Source organism: Falco naumanni, chromosome 3 (genome assembly GCF_017639655.2).
Source record: "Falco naumanni isolate bFalNau1 chromosome 3, bFalNau1.pat, whole genome shotgun sequence".
Lineage (NCBI taxonomy): Eukaryota > Metazoa > Chordata > Aves > Falconiformes > Falconidae > Falco > Falco naumanni.
Window position 1 is genome coordinate 45,803,864 of NC_054056.1, and position 14,541 is coordinate 45,818,404.

General features: G+C 39.1%; 1 protein-coding gene across 1 annotated transcript in view; it reads right to left on the reverse strand.

Annotated features, from left to right (window-relative positions):
* Positions 1-14,541, reverse strand: part of MOCOS (molybdenum cofactor sulfurase) — a 232,959-nt gene that overhangs the window by 32,510 nt on the left and 185,908 nt on the right. Inside the window, exons 7-8 of the mRNA XM_040586176.1 lie at positions 7,180-7,296; positions 3,944-4,390 (exon numbers count right to left, since the gene is read on the reverse strand). Of these exons, the coding sequence (XP_040442110.1) occupies positions 3,944-4,390; positions 7,180-7,296 (564 nt within the window). The remainder of the gene's footprint in view (positions 1-3,943; positions 4,391-7,179; positions 7,297-14,541) is intronic.

The following is a 14,541-nucleotide window of genomic DNA, read 5'->3' on the forward strand; positions in this document are numbered from 1 at the left end:
AGGAATTTGCATTGTATTTTAAATTAAAAGATAATTTGTCTTCTGTGTTGAGATGCAATTTTTATACTCTGAAATCTACTGCAAGAATAATAAAGTTATTAATGTTTAAAGACCTAACCTTTTTCACTGGGCACATTGCATTATGTAATTATGCAAAATTCATCAACATGAAAGATGTTCATGCTTAAAAATGCATGCTTAAAACACATTTTTATGTTGGAAAGGAAGAAAAAAAAGTGGTCTGGGATAGAGGTTACTTCTCTTCATTGCTTTTCCCCATTTAATAAACTAATCCTAGGGAAAAGAAAGTGCATTTAAGAAGCTGAGTTAGAATATTCTGCCCTCCACTTCCTGCACTACAAAACCCATGGCACACTGAGATGAGACTGTCCCATGACCGGGAACACTTTGCAAAATGTTGTAGGAACTAACCGACCTGCAGCGAGCTGATGACCTTCATGCCAAGCTTCATCTTCCTAGCTGCCAAAGCACCCTGCACTCCCATTTTCTCTGGAGGTCAAGCACCCCCCATACTGAAACACTTAGAGTAAGAACAGAGAAATCAGAGTCTAGGAGAGGAGGAGATGATGTGACTCTAAAGAGATCAAAGAGCTGTGAGTCTGTCTGTACTCACATCCTCATAGAGTTTGTCCTCCTGCCCCTAATGAAGTCATCTATCCTGCAACCAGTAAGTCAGCAGGCAGATTTCACTGGCAGACTGGCCGAGTCCTGCACACACAGTTCGCTGGAATTTTCCACAGCACATATTATTTTAGGCAAACATAAGTGATCGTCTACTTAAAATAAAGCCTATTTACTACACATGCTAAAGGTCTGACCTCCCATACCAGCTGGAGGCCTGGACCTGAACTTAAAAATCTATGAGATTCTGATCTCAAGTATCCAAGTATCACAAGTGAAGTGAATTTATTGCTGTCCAGTATCTAAACCACTTTCATCTTTTCACATAAGCTAGCTTAGAGCTACCCTACAATTGACAAAAATGGAAATCAAATTCTTAATTGGGAAAACAGTTTTCTAAATTTCCAACAACTACAAAGTATCTAAAAGTATTTTAGATTTAAAACATGAAACTGAATTTCAATTCTTGGATTCTAACTGAAGACCAAGAAAACTACAAGCTACATGATTATGACATTAGAAGTTTATGAATTTACTGAAGTAAGGAGATAATACAATGTTTAATGTGAAGTTTGTAGGATAAGAACCAGTAACAGAATGGCAAAGGAATAATTTTCTATAGGATTCAGTCTTTTCACGATAAAAACTTAACGAGATACTGGTATAATCAATAACTTATAAGACAAAATTATTTTCAGGATTTGATTCCACTCAATCATGGCAAAGCTCCTCTAGCCTGTCTCGCTTCAAACTCCAGGGCGGGCGGGATGGGTTATTTCCCTGTTTCAAGGTGATACAGGCTGATGTTGCAGTAATGACACACATAGATCTGGAGGTTGGTGCACTCTGCAGTTAGCGACGGTGTGGGTTCTGGAAACGATAGCTTGCTATTCTACTCTTACCCATTGGGATCTTCCAGTGGGACCAAGCCACTGTCTGATTCAGAATGGGATTAACTGAATTTTAAAGCTCACTACAAATGGTGGGCTGTAAGTTGCCATTTTTACCCCTTCTGTAGGCAAACAGTGAGACTGACTGATCTTTCACAGGCTGGTTATAAATGTACAACAGTACATGTAGACATGCAGACATGTAAAGGTGCCTCTCAAACTTTTGGGAAGAAATATGTGAAGAATGCCTGGTGAATAGGAAGAATATCACAAAAGCAAACACATTTTCTTTGGGGATTTACTTCAATATAGAAATTGATGAAAATAAAAATACTCTTTTGACTTTGTCTCCTGGCCTGCTTTCCTTATGCATTGAAAGCCCTTTGTCAGTGTATCTGTTAGGTCAGCTTCTACTGTTCTTTCACATGTACTCATGTATCTTCTATAAACCAAGTGGAAATGCATAAAAAATGCTCTTTGAGAAGAGGAGGAGAGCTAAATGCTATTTATAGTGAACTTCCACTCCCTTCCAACACCATATACTAAATACAGTATATATTTAATTGTATATTACTTGTTGGCAATACAGGCTCTGACAGTGCGTAGCATACTGGGTCCTAATGCAGCTGATGCTCTGTTATCAAAAAATATCATAACAGACTTCAGAAATTACTTTAGGCATGCAAAACTAAACCTCATAATGTAATTGCTGGTTTAGTATCTATTTTTAAACTTTTCAAATCAGCTAGTGTTAGCTGTGTAATCCAGGTTGCCTTGGAATCCTCTTGTAGTCAATGGAGACAGAAATATCCAGGAACAATTAATTTTTCCTACTGCAGATGCCTATTTTATGATAAAATGAATTAGCAGGTATCCATCTCCCACTGCTTACGGAATAGTATCTAACTTTACAGGGGCAAGTTGAGGTAAGATGAACCCTGCTTTCACATTGGGCTGATTAACACATGCCTGGCATGAGAAGTATGCATGAGGCATGGGGCTTTTCCCCCTCCATAAAAAATGCACTTCTGTTTGCCGAGGAGTACCAAATTTGTATGAATTTATCACACGTTTCCCCTCACAGAGCTTGAAGAGAAGAAACCTGGCCCAGACTGTGGGAAAACATCAGATTTCTTTCATGCTGAGGTACGTCTTACCTGCTCCTGAGCACAATCACTTCAAAGCCTTCCTAGCGCTGAATGTTGTGGTATGTATCTCACAACACCAGCCTGCATGTTAAAAATAGAAATCAACCCCAAAGGGGCTTGAATACCGCTAAAGCGTACTTCAGCAGCTTCTGTCACGGCCTTCTGTAATACAGCTATAATAACTGCAACACTTAAACAAAGGTTAAAAGATTTTTACATGAAATGTGGGTTACTTTAATTTTCTAAACAGTTTGATTTAGTGGGAGGTTAATAACAGGTGGAAATAATTTCTTTAGGTCTCATTTAGTGCTCAAGATTGTGCCTCTGTATTAAAGACATCATAATCTGAGCCAAATTTAAAAATACAAATGTTTTGTTGATCATTTAATAGTGTTTGCCTTAATTCCCCAGCCTCTTTTTGCATTAAGGAAAAAATAATAAATCATGGTCAAATCAGCTGAGAAGCCATATTTTAAATGCAGGTGATTTGCCACTGGGTTTGACCCCAATTTTCACTTAGATGTGAGACAGTGACCTACATCAGTAAGTTTTCATAGGGAAAGTTACACAGTTATTGACATTCATTAAATCACTTCCCAGTATGGTATTAAGCAGAGTCACATTCTAGGTCATGTGTGGACCGTACACCTACTTCATCATGCATTATTTAAAAAAAAGTCACAGCTAAGGTGATGATATTATTAACTTGGTAAAAAAGCAATTAAAATCTTCAAAGAGTGAACTTTCAAATAGTGCTGTAACACTTAAATGTCATATTTCTGTTGCAAATGTATTTTTAATGATAACATTTCTTTGTAATGTAAATCAGCCTTCTCTCAATTATAACATGTTAATCAAGTTATTTCTCAATTGCTGCCTACCCATCAATGCCTACAAGTCCATCACATGTCATTCTGTAAAAGCATACTAATTACTTGATTATATTTTACTCAAGTTTTGCAAATCCAACTATTTTCTTACAGACTGCACATTATGTGCAGATTTGTCTGTTGGGGGGGAGGGGAGAGCAGAAGATACATTTGCATCCTGTGACTTCAGCCTAATTGAAGATCCTTCAAAGTACCTTAGCATGCAGGACTTGATCCTAGAAACTGGAGAAAAGGAAGAACGGGTACTGCTTTCTAATATCTCTAACACATGCTATTCCTGGATGACATGTCCAACAGGGGTAAGGAAAAACACTATATATATATATATATATATATATATAAAAAATATATAAGAATGATTCAAAGCACATACCTCAAATGCGGAGCAGGACTTGATTGGGTAGAGGTAAATCCTGGTGACACTGATGGGCTTGCCACCTCTTCTACATGTTGGTACTGCAGTCTCAGAAACAGCTGCCCTTATGCTTTCTGCCTCAGCCTCCGGTGGGTGCCCACTGACAGCCGTCTTTGTCGCAGACAAATTATTCCCAAGTTCTCTGACCAAGGTGTGTGGTACTGCAGACAATTTACCCGCATTGTTAATGGAAGGGTGCTCATCTGGGACAGACTCTGTTTTCAGCTTTGTAACAGAGGACTGGAAAGGAATCTCAGTGTCTGATTTTGAAAGTCTGGTGGCTATGATGAATTTCAAAAAACTCTGTGCATCTTCAAAAGAAGACATGTAGCCAAAGGATATTCTCACAGAACCCGTGGGACGTCCATCAACTATGTCTATATCATCTCCACAGACATGGCCAGCCTAGTTTCAAATAGGAAGAAAACCGAAGAGCTATTATGACAGACTTCGCTTTATCTCCTTCTAATCTTACATAGTCTCTTGAGTCTCTTAATTCTAACCTGAAAAACTGTTTTCAAAAATACAAGGTTAACTCATGAATAGAAAGAGAAAATGGAGAAAAAAACCCCCAACTGTCTTATTACTTGGTCAAGTGGGGATGAAGATTGATTGAGATGTCCTAGTCTACCCTAAGGCAAGAGACTTCTCAAAACCATATTACGAATCACAAAAAGGTTGTAGGCCCCAGGATGGTCTATTAGCTAGGGTAGCCTCCAGGTATATTCCAGTCTCATCTGCATAGTTCACCAGGATTTAAACTAGGATATTACATTCAAATAAGGAACAAACTATGACTTCTCTGGGGAAGTTTTCTTTATATTCTCTGTCAGAACAGTTCCATTTTATATCATTAGTGGCTTATTCATGATGTGTGTTAAACAGGTCAATGGATAGCCACGGAGCTCAGAACTGGTCTGGGATATTACCAAAGCAGAGACTTTAATCTAGAGCTCCAGCATCCAAAGTCACTTCCCTCATCATTGGGCAATGCAGCAAATCTGTCTGGCTGAGCCAGTCAACACATTGCTTTCAGGGTGGAGGGAACGGCCTTCCCCCTAGCACTTCCTCCTTTGAAGAACACAGGTTTCCACTTACAACATTTTTGTTGAAAAATCCCTCAAATACCTTAATAGTGACTTCCATGGTGACACCCCTCTATTTGACATGTCTTTCATAGAGCAGCCTCTGGAAAAATCTCCCTTAAAGAAGTTTCTCCTCCAGTAACTGGGTCAGCGAATGCTGCCACTCACCTCTGGAGAGGTAAGGTAGGGACCTCTTTTGTTCATCCATCTAACACTAGCTCACCAATGGACACAAGATTTAGTCCTAAATCAGCATCCTTATTCCTGACAGTGCAGCAGCTATTTTATTTTCCCCTCAGAATTTCATTTATTTACACATTTCTTTTACGTAAAAATGGAAGTGTGAATAGTTTATTTACATGAGGGCTTTTTTAAGCAAGAAATGTCACAGTTCAATGAACACAGATGCCATTTATACAAGGATAAATAAAAAACCCCAAACCTATACGTCAAAGCATATTTACTACATACAGTAGTAAATATTTTAATGTAATATGATGTAGCTTTTATCCTTGACAATAAAGCAGATGCAAAATTTGCAAAATTAGGTTGCATCTGTTAATATACTTGTAACCTTTCTGTAAAGTATTAATTGATTGACTAAGAGGTTTCTACTGTGCAAATAAGTAAGTTCCTATGTAACATCCTAGGAAAGCTAACCACATTTCTCCAGGGACCCTGGAGGACAGAAAGTCATCCCTCACAGGCATTTTATAGATGGAAATCCTCTCCAGGGAAGGAAGAACACAGTCATCACCCTGAGAAAAGGTGAAACCAAAGTGTATGTGCAAATAATGTGGTAAAAGATGTCTTCCCTTATACACTAATGTTGTCAATGACTCATCCAGATCCTTCTCAAGGGACTGATGGGAATGAGATGTCCCAAAATAACGACTGCTTGACTGCACCACCTTAGAATACAATTTTTGGCAGATTAAGTGTCTCTCTGTAAGTTTGGGTTTGACCTACTGCCATTTAAATGATACAGATATGTAAGGGGCCACCCACTCCTTAGGAAAATCCTCCTTCTTTAAGGAGATCCAAGAGCATTACAGCTGGCCATTTGGCTTTTTGCACTCCAGCAGAAGGGTAGATCTTTTTTTCCCTTCTCAGAGGACACAGCTTCCTTGGTAAATCAAAGCACCGTTTTGCCAAGGAAGGTATTAAAGATCTCTCCCCATTTAAGAACTTATGCTATCAGTCTTGCATGTAAATGTGTTTGCAAAAGTTATCTAAATGTCTCTTTGAAATTATAAGGGAGCTACAATATCATACAGACAATTTTTTATCTTTTGAAGAATACCTTTAACAAAATTTTGGATTGCTCTGTATTAATTTACTGTAGTTTCAAACTCTGACAAATATGCAGACGTGAAGCCTCCCCCCGCTTCACTGTAATACATCCTGCTATACATCTTCTAACGACAATTTATGGAAAACATTAGTCATCTAGAAAACAGTCTTTACACTCGTGTTCTAACAGTCTAACAGAGCAGTAATTTAGGCAGGTGTCACCTAAATTTACTTTACTCTCTGAGATTCACTGTGTGTTCTCATTTATTGTTTCTTGTCCAATTTGTGTATGCCTTTTAAACTGTAACATCCAACAGCAATAGGTCTGTAATACTTGAACATTATTAAGCACAATTAAGGATACTTAAGGAACAACATGAGATGAATTGTCCAGGAACTTCTGTTCTGCAGGAAGCCTGGATTTCATGTAATTCCAAATCACAACAAGAAGCCACAATTTCGTATTTTCCAATGAAATAAAAACAAGCAACACATTCTGCTTTGGGTCCATCAAATGATTTTGTTTCAACACTCCATTTCAATGAACTGAATTTCAGTTAATTTAGTTCTTTAACATGGCAATTGAGTTGAAAAGTCAGAGAAAACAAATCAAATTTACCTTCATTCTTAAAGTTGCAGAGACCGAAAACTACAGGACATGATACACTTGAGCTTTTAACTACTTGGGGATTTTTTGATGCAGAGCCAGACTTTCTTCTCCCCTTCAAACCTGATAGTCAGAAGATGTCTCCTGGGTCACTGAATCTAGGTATTTTCCATGGGCAGTACATCATGTAATCTCATTCGGAAACTAACCTGCAGGTTCCTCTGGATGTCTTCATCGCTTATACCCAGATGCATCTGGCAGGCTCCTGTGTTACAGAAGCAACCTGTGCGGACATGTATGTTGTAGAGACTGGCCATCTTGTCCACCTTACCGATTCAGCAGGAGAGAAGACATAGGAGAAGAACAAAACCCAAACATTTTAAAGTTGTGGTCAACAAAATACAATGTTTCAAAGTACTAATCAGTTGGAGGTAAATTACTTCTCTAAATTATTAACAACTTACTGTAGCTTCTGGCATTCCCATGCACATTTAGGATTTTTCAGCCTTGTGATTTCAGCTGAAAGAAAACCAGTAGAAGCAGAAACGGGCTTCCCTTGGTATTGAGAAACAGTGCACACAACACAAGCACAGAGTGTCAGTTCAGCTCCTGATCCTGTTAATGCCAGTGCACGTGCTTAATTTTAAACCTGTGAACAGGTTCATCCGCATCAGCAGTGCTAATCACAGGCCTGCAGCCAAGTGTCATTCAGTGTCTTGACAGAACCATCACTTACAAGAGCCTCTGCAGAGACTGAAGAGAGGCCTGGGGCACCTCTTCAGTTAGCTAAAGAAACCCTTGTCGTCCAAGGATTTGAAACTGCAAGTCCTCATTACAGAACTGACTGTATGTGGGATTTTGGCACAGAAGTGCTTGAAGAATCAGCCTCCCAGTAAGAAATAACATCTGACAGGGCAGGGATTAAGCTGGAATACTTCTTTGAGTCTTCCACGTACAACCACCCAGTCTACCAAGTCCCTGGTGTACTTTTTCCACGTGCTGTTCTGTGTTATGCCATTTATTTACTGTCCACTAAATAATGAGTGGGCAGAAATACAACACTTGATGACAAACTGGCATGAAAAAATTATGTGAAGGAATAAAAAAGATGTGCAAAGAGAACAGAACCACATGTCTATATGTGCCCTGGAAGGAGATGCATACACTGGCAGGATGGCACTGCAAAGAAGAGATACGGATTGTCAAGGTTTCATAGTGCAACTAAGAAACAATGGAAGAACATCACGGAGATCCTCTTAACACAGATAAGAAACCATGGAAGCACACTGCAGGGATCTGAAAATGCTTTATGTTGATTTGAAAAAGCAACAACAACAGCCGGTAAGGTTAGCTGAGCAGGTATAGCTACTGCCAGTTATTTCTAGGACAACAAATGAACATTCTGGGTCAGGACTGAGAGAAAGGACAGTCAAATGGTCAGAAAGATAGCATGAAACCTGGCACATCTTATTTCCACCACGGTTTTCCAGAACAACCTTGCATAGGCTGCATTAATCTCTCCATGCTCTTGCTCCTTTTCTGCAAAATAACCGTGTCGGAGACCGAGCGCGCCCCACCATACATGACAGGACACTCCTCGCAGGGAGCTCAGGCTTAGCTATGCGCACAGCAACAGCTCAGCTTAAACGGGCAGGAATAGAAGTGTTGACCATCTCAAACCAAACTAATCACTTTCCTAACTGTGAGCTCATGCTTTATCTGCCTGAGGCATCAACGTAAACATTCAACCTAGCTTTTCTAGCCGGCTTAATCTCTGGTTTTATTACTTTTAACATAAATTCTCTTTGTATATGATAATAGCCCAATATATGTAGCAAATATTTTCTGGTATAGTTCAGCTTGTCTTCTGTCTCTTGTCCTCTGACATCATCAGTCTTCTGTCAGCCTGTCTACTGACACCTCTGAATTTAACTGTGTGACATACCAAGCACCTTTCATTTCACTATCTCAGCAGCTTAAAACCCCAAGCCTTCTGTTAGAACTTACTCCAGGCTGAAATAATTCAACCTAAGTAGTGTTTAGCTTTGCTAAAAGCAGTTCAAACAGCATTCAGTGGTGGTGGTTTGTTGTTTTTTTTTTTTCTCATACGTGGAGCACAAGATACTCTGACAAAAATGTGCTGTATATGCAGAAGAAATCCTACATCATTATAGTGCACAAATTCTTAAGTTAGCAAACATATTCTGTGCCACTAGTTCAGTTCAAAATGGTTTGATCCTCAAATAGAGATACCATCAAATTAACTCTATATATCCAGACTTGGAAAGCAGAGAACAGAATCAGCCCTGCGATCTCTATTCATGATTAATGCCTTGGAGAATATCCTGTGTTCAAAGCATGTTTCTCAAATCAAAGTTATAGTAAAAGGCATCTGTTGAGAAAGACTGTTGTGGTGTCATTAGCTTTGTTTTGTCAGAAGACTTCAGCCTGGGAACAGTGACATTTTCTTGACTTATTTTTTCATTTAGATGAGAAAAGTTGTCATCCTGGCATAACATGGTTTGTCATGGTGCTAGTGACTCGTGGGTGGATCTATCGTTCTGTTAACGATGACAAGCAAGGCAAAAATCATGACAGATACTTAACTACTGAATTCATACAGTGTTTGGGCTTATTTACTCAGTATACAAAAAGCTTTAAAATATATAATCTTTTTATTATTATAACTCTTTGAAGAAACATTGCTGGGGCAGCCTTGCTTATCAAGAGGTATGTAGTGTAAGAAGTTTCCACAACACAACTTCAAGGAATTGCTAGCAAGAATTTTTTAAAATCTTTCTAATTTTGTAAAAATAAATCACTACTGTTCTTCAAGGAACAGTAATTTCATTCTAGCCATGTGACCCAATACCCTTCTTCAATAATATCTTTAATTGTGGTATCTATTAATCTTTACAGTAGACAAGGATTATTGATACATAAAAACATATGAATATGAGAGGAATATAGGCAATTGTGGTTCAAGAGAACAAAGATAAGTTATCCATAGCTTTAGTATTAATCAAACTCCGTTACCACCAATGTGATAACACACACAGGTCTTGGGAATGTGATGCACACTTCCCATTGCAAACAATGACACCACGTAAAGAATTAGTAAGGGCAGCACTGCAAATCTACCTGTCCCTTGAATGCATAACTTGACTTCCCCTTGGAAAAATGCTTTGATTTCTTCTTGTTTACTTTCACTCTAGAAATATGCTACTTGGGAAGTTAATTAAATCTCTCTGCAGTGCTACCACATAGCAAAACAAACAGAACATAAAACATCTGTTACAGTTATTTCAATGAAGAAAAGCTTACTTAAATAAAGCACATCTTTAAAATTGCCATAAGGAGCAATAATGGATATTGAGCTCAGGGTTATGAAATACAGAACACTGCTTGCAGTTCTGTCTGTACCAGCAGCAGCTGACTTTTGGATGCCAGGAATTTGATCATCAATGAAGGCACAGAAGCATGAATGGTACTAATGGTGTGCATGCAGCTTAATGTACTCTGATTGTCAGTTTTGGTGATTCCCTGATATTTGGAACTATTGTGCCTTGGTCTTTCAGAGTTTAAAAGACTACAATTAAACTGCAAAACACATGCAGAAATCTTGCAGCATTTTTACTGATTTTAGTCAGTGAGGACATGGCAATTAAGCCATCAAGACATCCTAGAGTCCCAGAGTCCCCTCTGTCCCTCAGAACCCCTTGGCATTCATTATTTTTTCTGAAGCTTTTTACTGTGGGCCAGGCCCTGCAGGTTGTTGCTTCACACCCCAACACTTCTGGTGTCACATTGTCTCGATTTTTGACAAGCAAAAGGTGCTTCTCCCACTTCCATGCTGTTATCTCCAAGTTTAGTAAACATACATGAATGAAGTTCATCTATATCAATTTTTAAAATAGTTCTTTTTCAGAGATCATTTTTATTTTGAGCACAGCTGCTTTTCTCAGTAAGCCTTCCTTCAGTGTTGCCAGATTGTCCAAATGCTCACACTTAGGGCTTTTTTTCATAGTGTTCTATCTGACAAATACTATTAAAATTTTTAATGTTTTTAAATATAAAAAAATATTGAGGTGGAGAGGACTTTTTCCCCTGGTTTTAACACTTTACCATAAAATAGTCCCCTCTTGGCTATCCAGTATTTTAGTTCACACTCAGAAGCTGGACAGGTCTGTAAAGAAATGAGATTCTGCTGCGCTGATTTCCCATTCTCTGTCACACAGCTGCACTGGTGACTTCTCTGCTGTTGCTAAATGCCTGACTTCTGCCATCCAGGCACGTCAGGCCTCTGTGGCACTCAGCTGAAAGCTGTAAGCTCTTCTCTGGCTTCAGGCTCTACTGAAATAAGTCTGAGAATGATGCTTAGTGTAGGTAGATCTATACTAACTTATAGCAAAGATTTACAAATAGCACATGATTTTGCATTATTCCTCATCAACTAAATCTAAGATTTTCACTAAGAATGATGGATTCGTTAGGAACTGAAGTCATCCCCATAGGTTTCAGTTCTGTAGATCTTATTCAAGCAAGTACTTCCTATATGTGCAAGTTATTTTACTATCACAAGAATTATTCACATGAATAAAGGAACTTTTTATAATAGATCATGAAGTGTCCCAAACCCCCCCAAATCATATAAGTCAATACTGGCAGGTACTGTCCTTAGGAACTGGGACTGGGACTTATTCTACTTTCTACGATGCCCACATTTCAAAGCAGTTTGTCTGTCTGATGGATTTGCTCATTACAAGAATTTCACTGCACACTACTGATGGCTGGTTATAAAACAGGCTTCATGACACTGTTCTCCACATCCACTGGTAAATTAATTCACTGATTCATGGCATGGAATTGGAGAGAAAGTAAGCTAGATCTTTCTGTCATCCAGCATTTGACTGTGAAATGTTGTTGCTGATGCAAACGCATACTTAATCTTGTTTAATACAATTTAATAAAAAATAGGTCAGAAGAAAAAAAAAAGTATTAGCACTTGTTTCCAAATCATTTAGTAGGGGAAAAAAAAAGCATTTTAGCTGAGTACAATATCATTAAACTGGTTTAACTGCATGATTTCCTGCAACAGAACTATTTTTTCCTATAGCAGAGAAAGAGTTTCTATATAGGCAGGTTTCCACAATATTGATGAATCTGATCCTCTCCTCCTTGCTGCGTCTCTAGTTGTTGACAACGGTTTAAACTAACTGGAGAGTGGATGTAAATCTCTCTTCAGTCTACACCGATTCATCACTCTCTCTGAACAGAATCCCTTTGGTAGAAGGCAGTGAAGTATTAGGCAGAGATACTGAAATTTACTGAAATTGTCAAGCTCAGTGTCCTGATAGTGAAAATGCTAGCTTATCAGGAACTTTGCAGTTGATGTGATAATTTTCTCTGCTAGTTTCAAAGACAGTCAAATAGCAGGCAAGATTGCATGGGAGAGAAGCAGGCTGGAAAAATCAGCATAATTCAGAATATGTGGGTTGCCATTCTGCAGGAATTCTCACTTAGAAGATGACATACACATAGCAAACTGCACATCCTCCACGCTTAAAGGACTAACAATAATTTTACATTTCGAAGATCCAGAACCTAGGATGTACTTTGGGGATGGGGTGACTATAAGGAAGAAATGAAACACAGTCTTGAGGATGACCTCACATTTTTTCAACTGCTTTTTATTTCCCTGTAGCATGTGTGGTGAATTAGGGCATGGACTTACTTGGAACATACATAAATTTCATGAGTCCGGGATCCAGCTATTTGAAACTGAACAGGTTGATGAGTAGGCTGAACACCTTGGTTTTCTTCGATTTGTCATCTCAATGGCCTCAGGTCTCCCCAGTCTATGGCATTTTCCCTTAGGTTGTGGGTTTTTCTTGTGTTTTTTTGTTGTTGTTTTTTTAACTGCATCCATTGACTATGAAAATCTGGTTTGATAAAATGACATCAGAGAATGGATGGATTCCAGGAAGAAAAGCAAAGCAAAGGAACCCAAGCCCTCTGTGGCTTCCTAACTCTGACTTCAACAGAGCATTCCCCTGTGAGTTACAGGAAAAGGTCTGTATCTCTACATCCCATTGAGCATCCCTAGCTATTTTGTAGGCTAAAGGCTTTGGGTCAGACTACTACGAGTCAGAGAAATGGAAGCCAGAGGCAAAGAACACAGAAGAGTGTAACTCATATCATGACGGGATAAAGGGGAATGTAGCAGACTAATACAAGTGGAAACCATGCCTAGATGCAGTGCATGATACTGGAAGTCTAGCAATATAGATTTAATTCATGTCCCAGCCAAAACCCTCTCCACCTTTTCCTCTTTCTCTAAAATCACTTAAATCCTCTTTTGTCTCTATTTATCCCCTGAAAATGGGGATAATAGATCACAGGGAGGTTGTGGGGTTAAAATCCCATGATGGGTTGTGTTGAAATATTACTTTAATTACAGCCATACAGGGTCCTATACAGGATTTGTGTGTGGTCAGGAAGATGCAAGTCAGGTGGTACAGAAGGTGGGGCAAGGGTGTCTGTCACTGAAGGATTCAGATGGTGGACTGAAACTGGACACTGCCTGCATTCAAAGGCAGCTGATCTGCTTTACCAAGATCAAGAAAAAAGGAATCCAGCAGAGGCTGTCAAAAGTGCAGGCCTTTTGCTGCTACCATGTGGTTTCTTTTCACATTTCTCCCCTGTGTAATGAGGTCTGTAGTTTAGAGCCACAGTTTGGCCCTGTTACTAAACAGAAAATAGTTTGCCTCCCTCATTCATCTGAGAATCTTTCATGTGAATAACTATGAGCATCTTTCTTTTTTCTCCTTTCCAGTTTCCTTAGCAACATCAAAGGACACTCCAGAGAAGCAGTATCAGGAAGCACCTTCAGTCTAGGCATTCGTGAAGCTTTCTGACCTTGCCCAGCTCTGATGAGCAGTTTAACAGTAGGCAATTTCAAGCATACTCTCTCACATGCGTCTTTGTCCCCCCCCCAATGGGATAGTACAGAAAACAACCCAGCCTGTACTCTGTCACTACCTTCTCAGCAAGAACAGACCTTCATTACCTACAAACTTGCATTTATCACACTGAGTCTCTCAAGTACAGCATCTCCTTATGCTCAGTCAGCAATACCCTACCTAGATCAATGAAATTGCCTCCTGTATTGTGAGCCCCTTGATGTAAGGGCTGTCTCTCGGTGCCCCATGCCATGTAACCAAATTTAAGTGAAGATCCAGACTGTAAGGACATTTCTTGCCAGTTTGAAGCAACAAGGTACCATTTATTGACAAGCCAGTGTGGTTTGCTGCATTGGTGCTGTCTCTCTTCTTACGAGACATCCACAGCACAATTGGAAACTAATTGGAACCAAGGAAATTAGTGGATATTCAACAGGAATCTTCACAACAATCTTTTTCTCCTTGTAATCCTGTTTGCATTGTATTGTGCTGGTCCATCTGCCATCCCTGGCTTCCTGAAATCAATGGCTAAATCCATAGCTAAAATCAATAGTAAGCAATCACGGCAGTGATTTTTAGGTAGCTATTGGGAAGATGGCCAAAAATCCC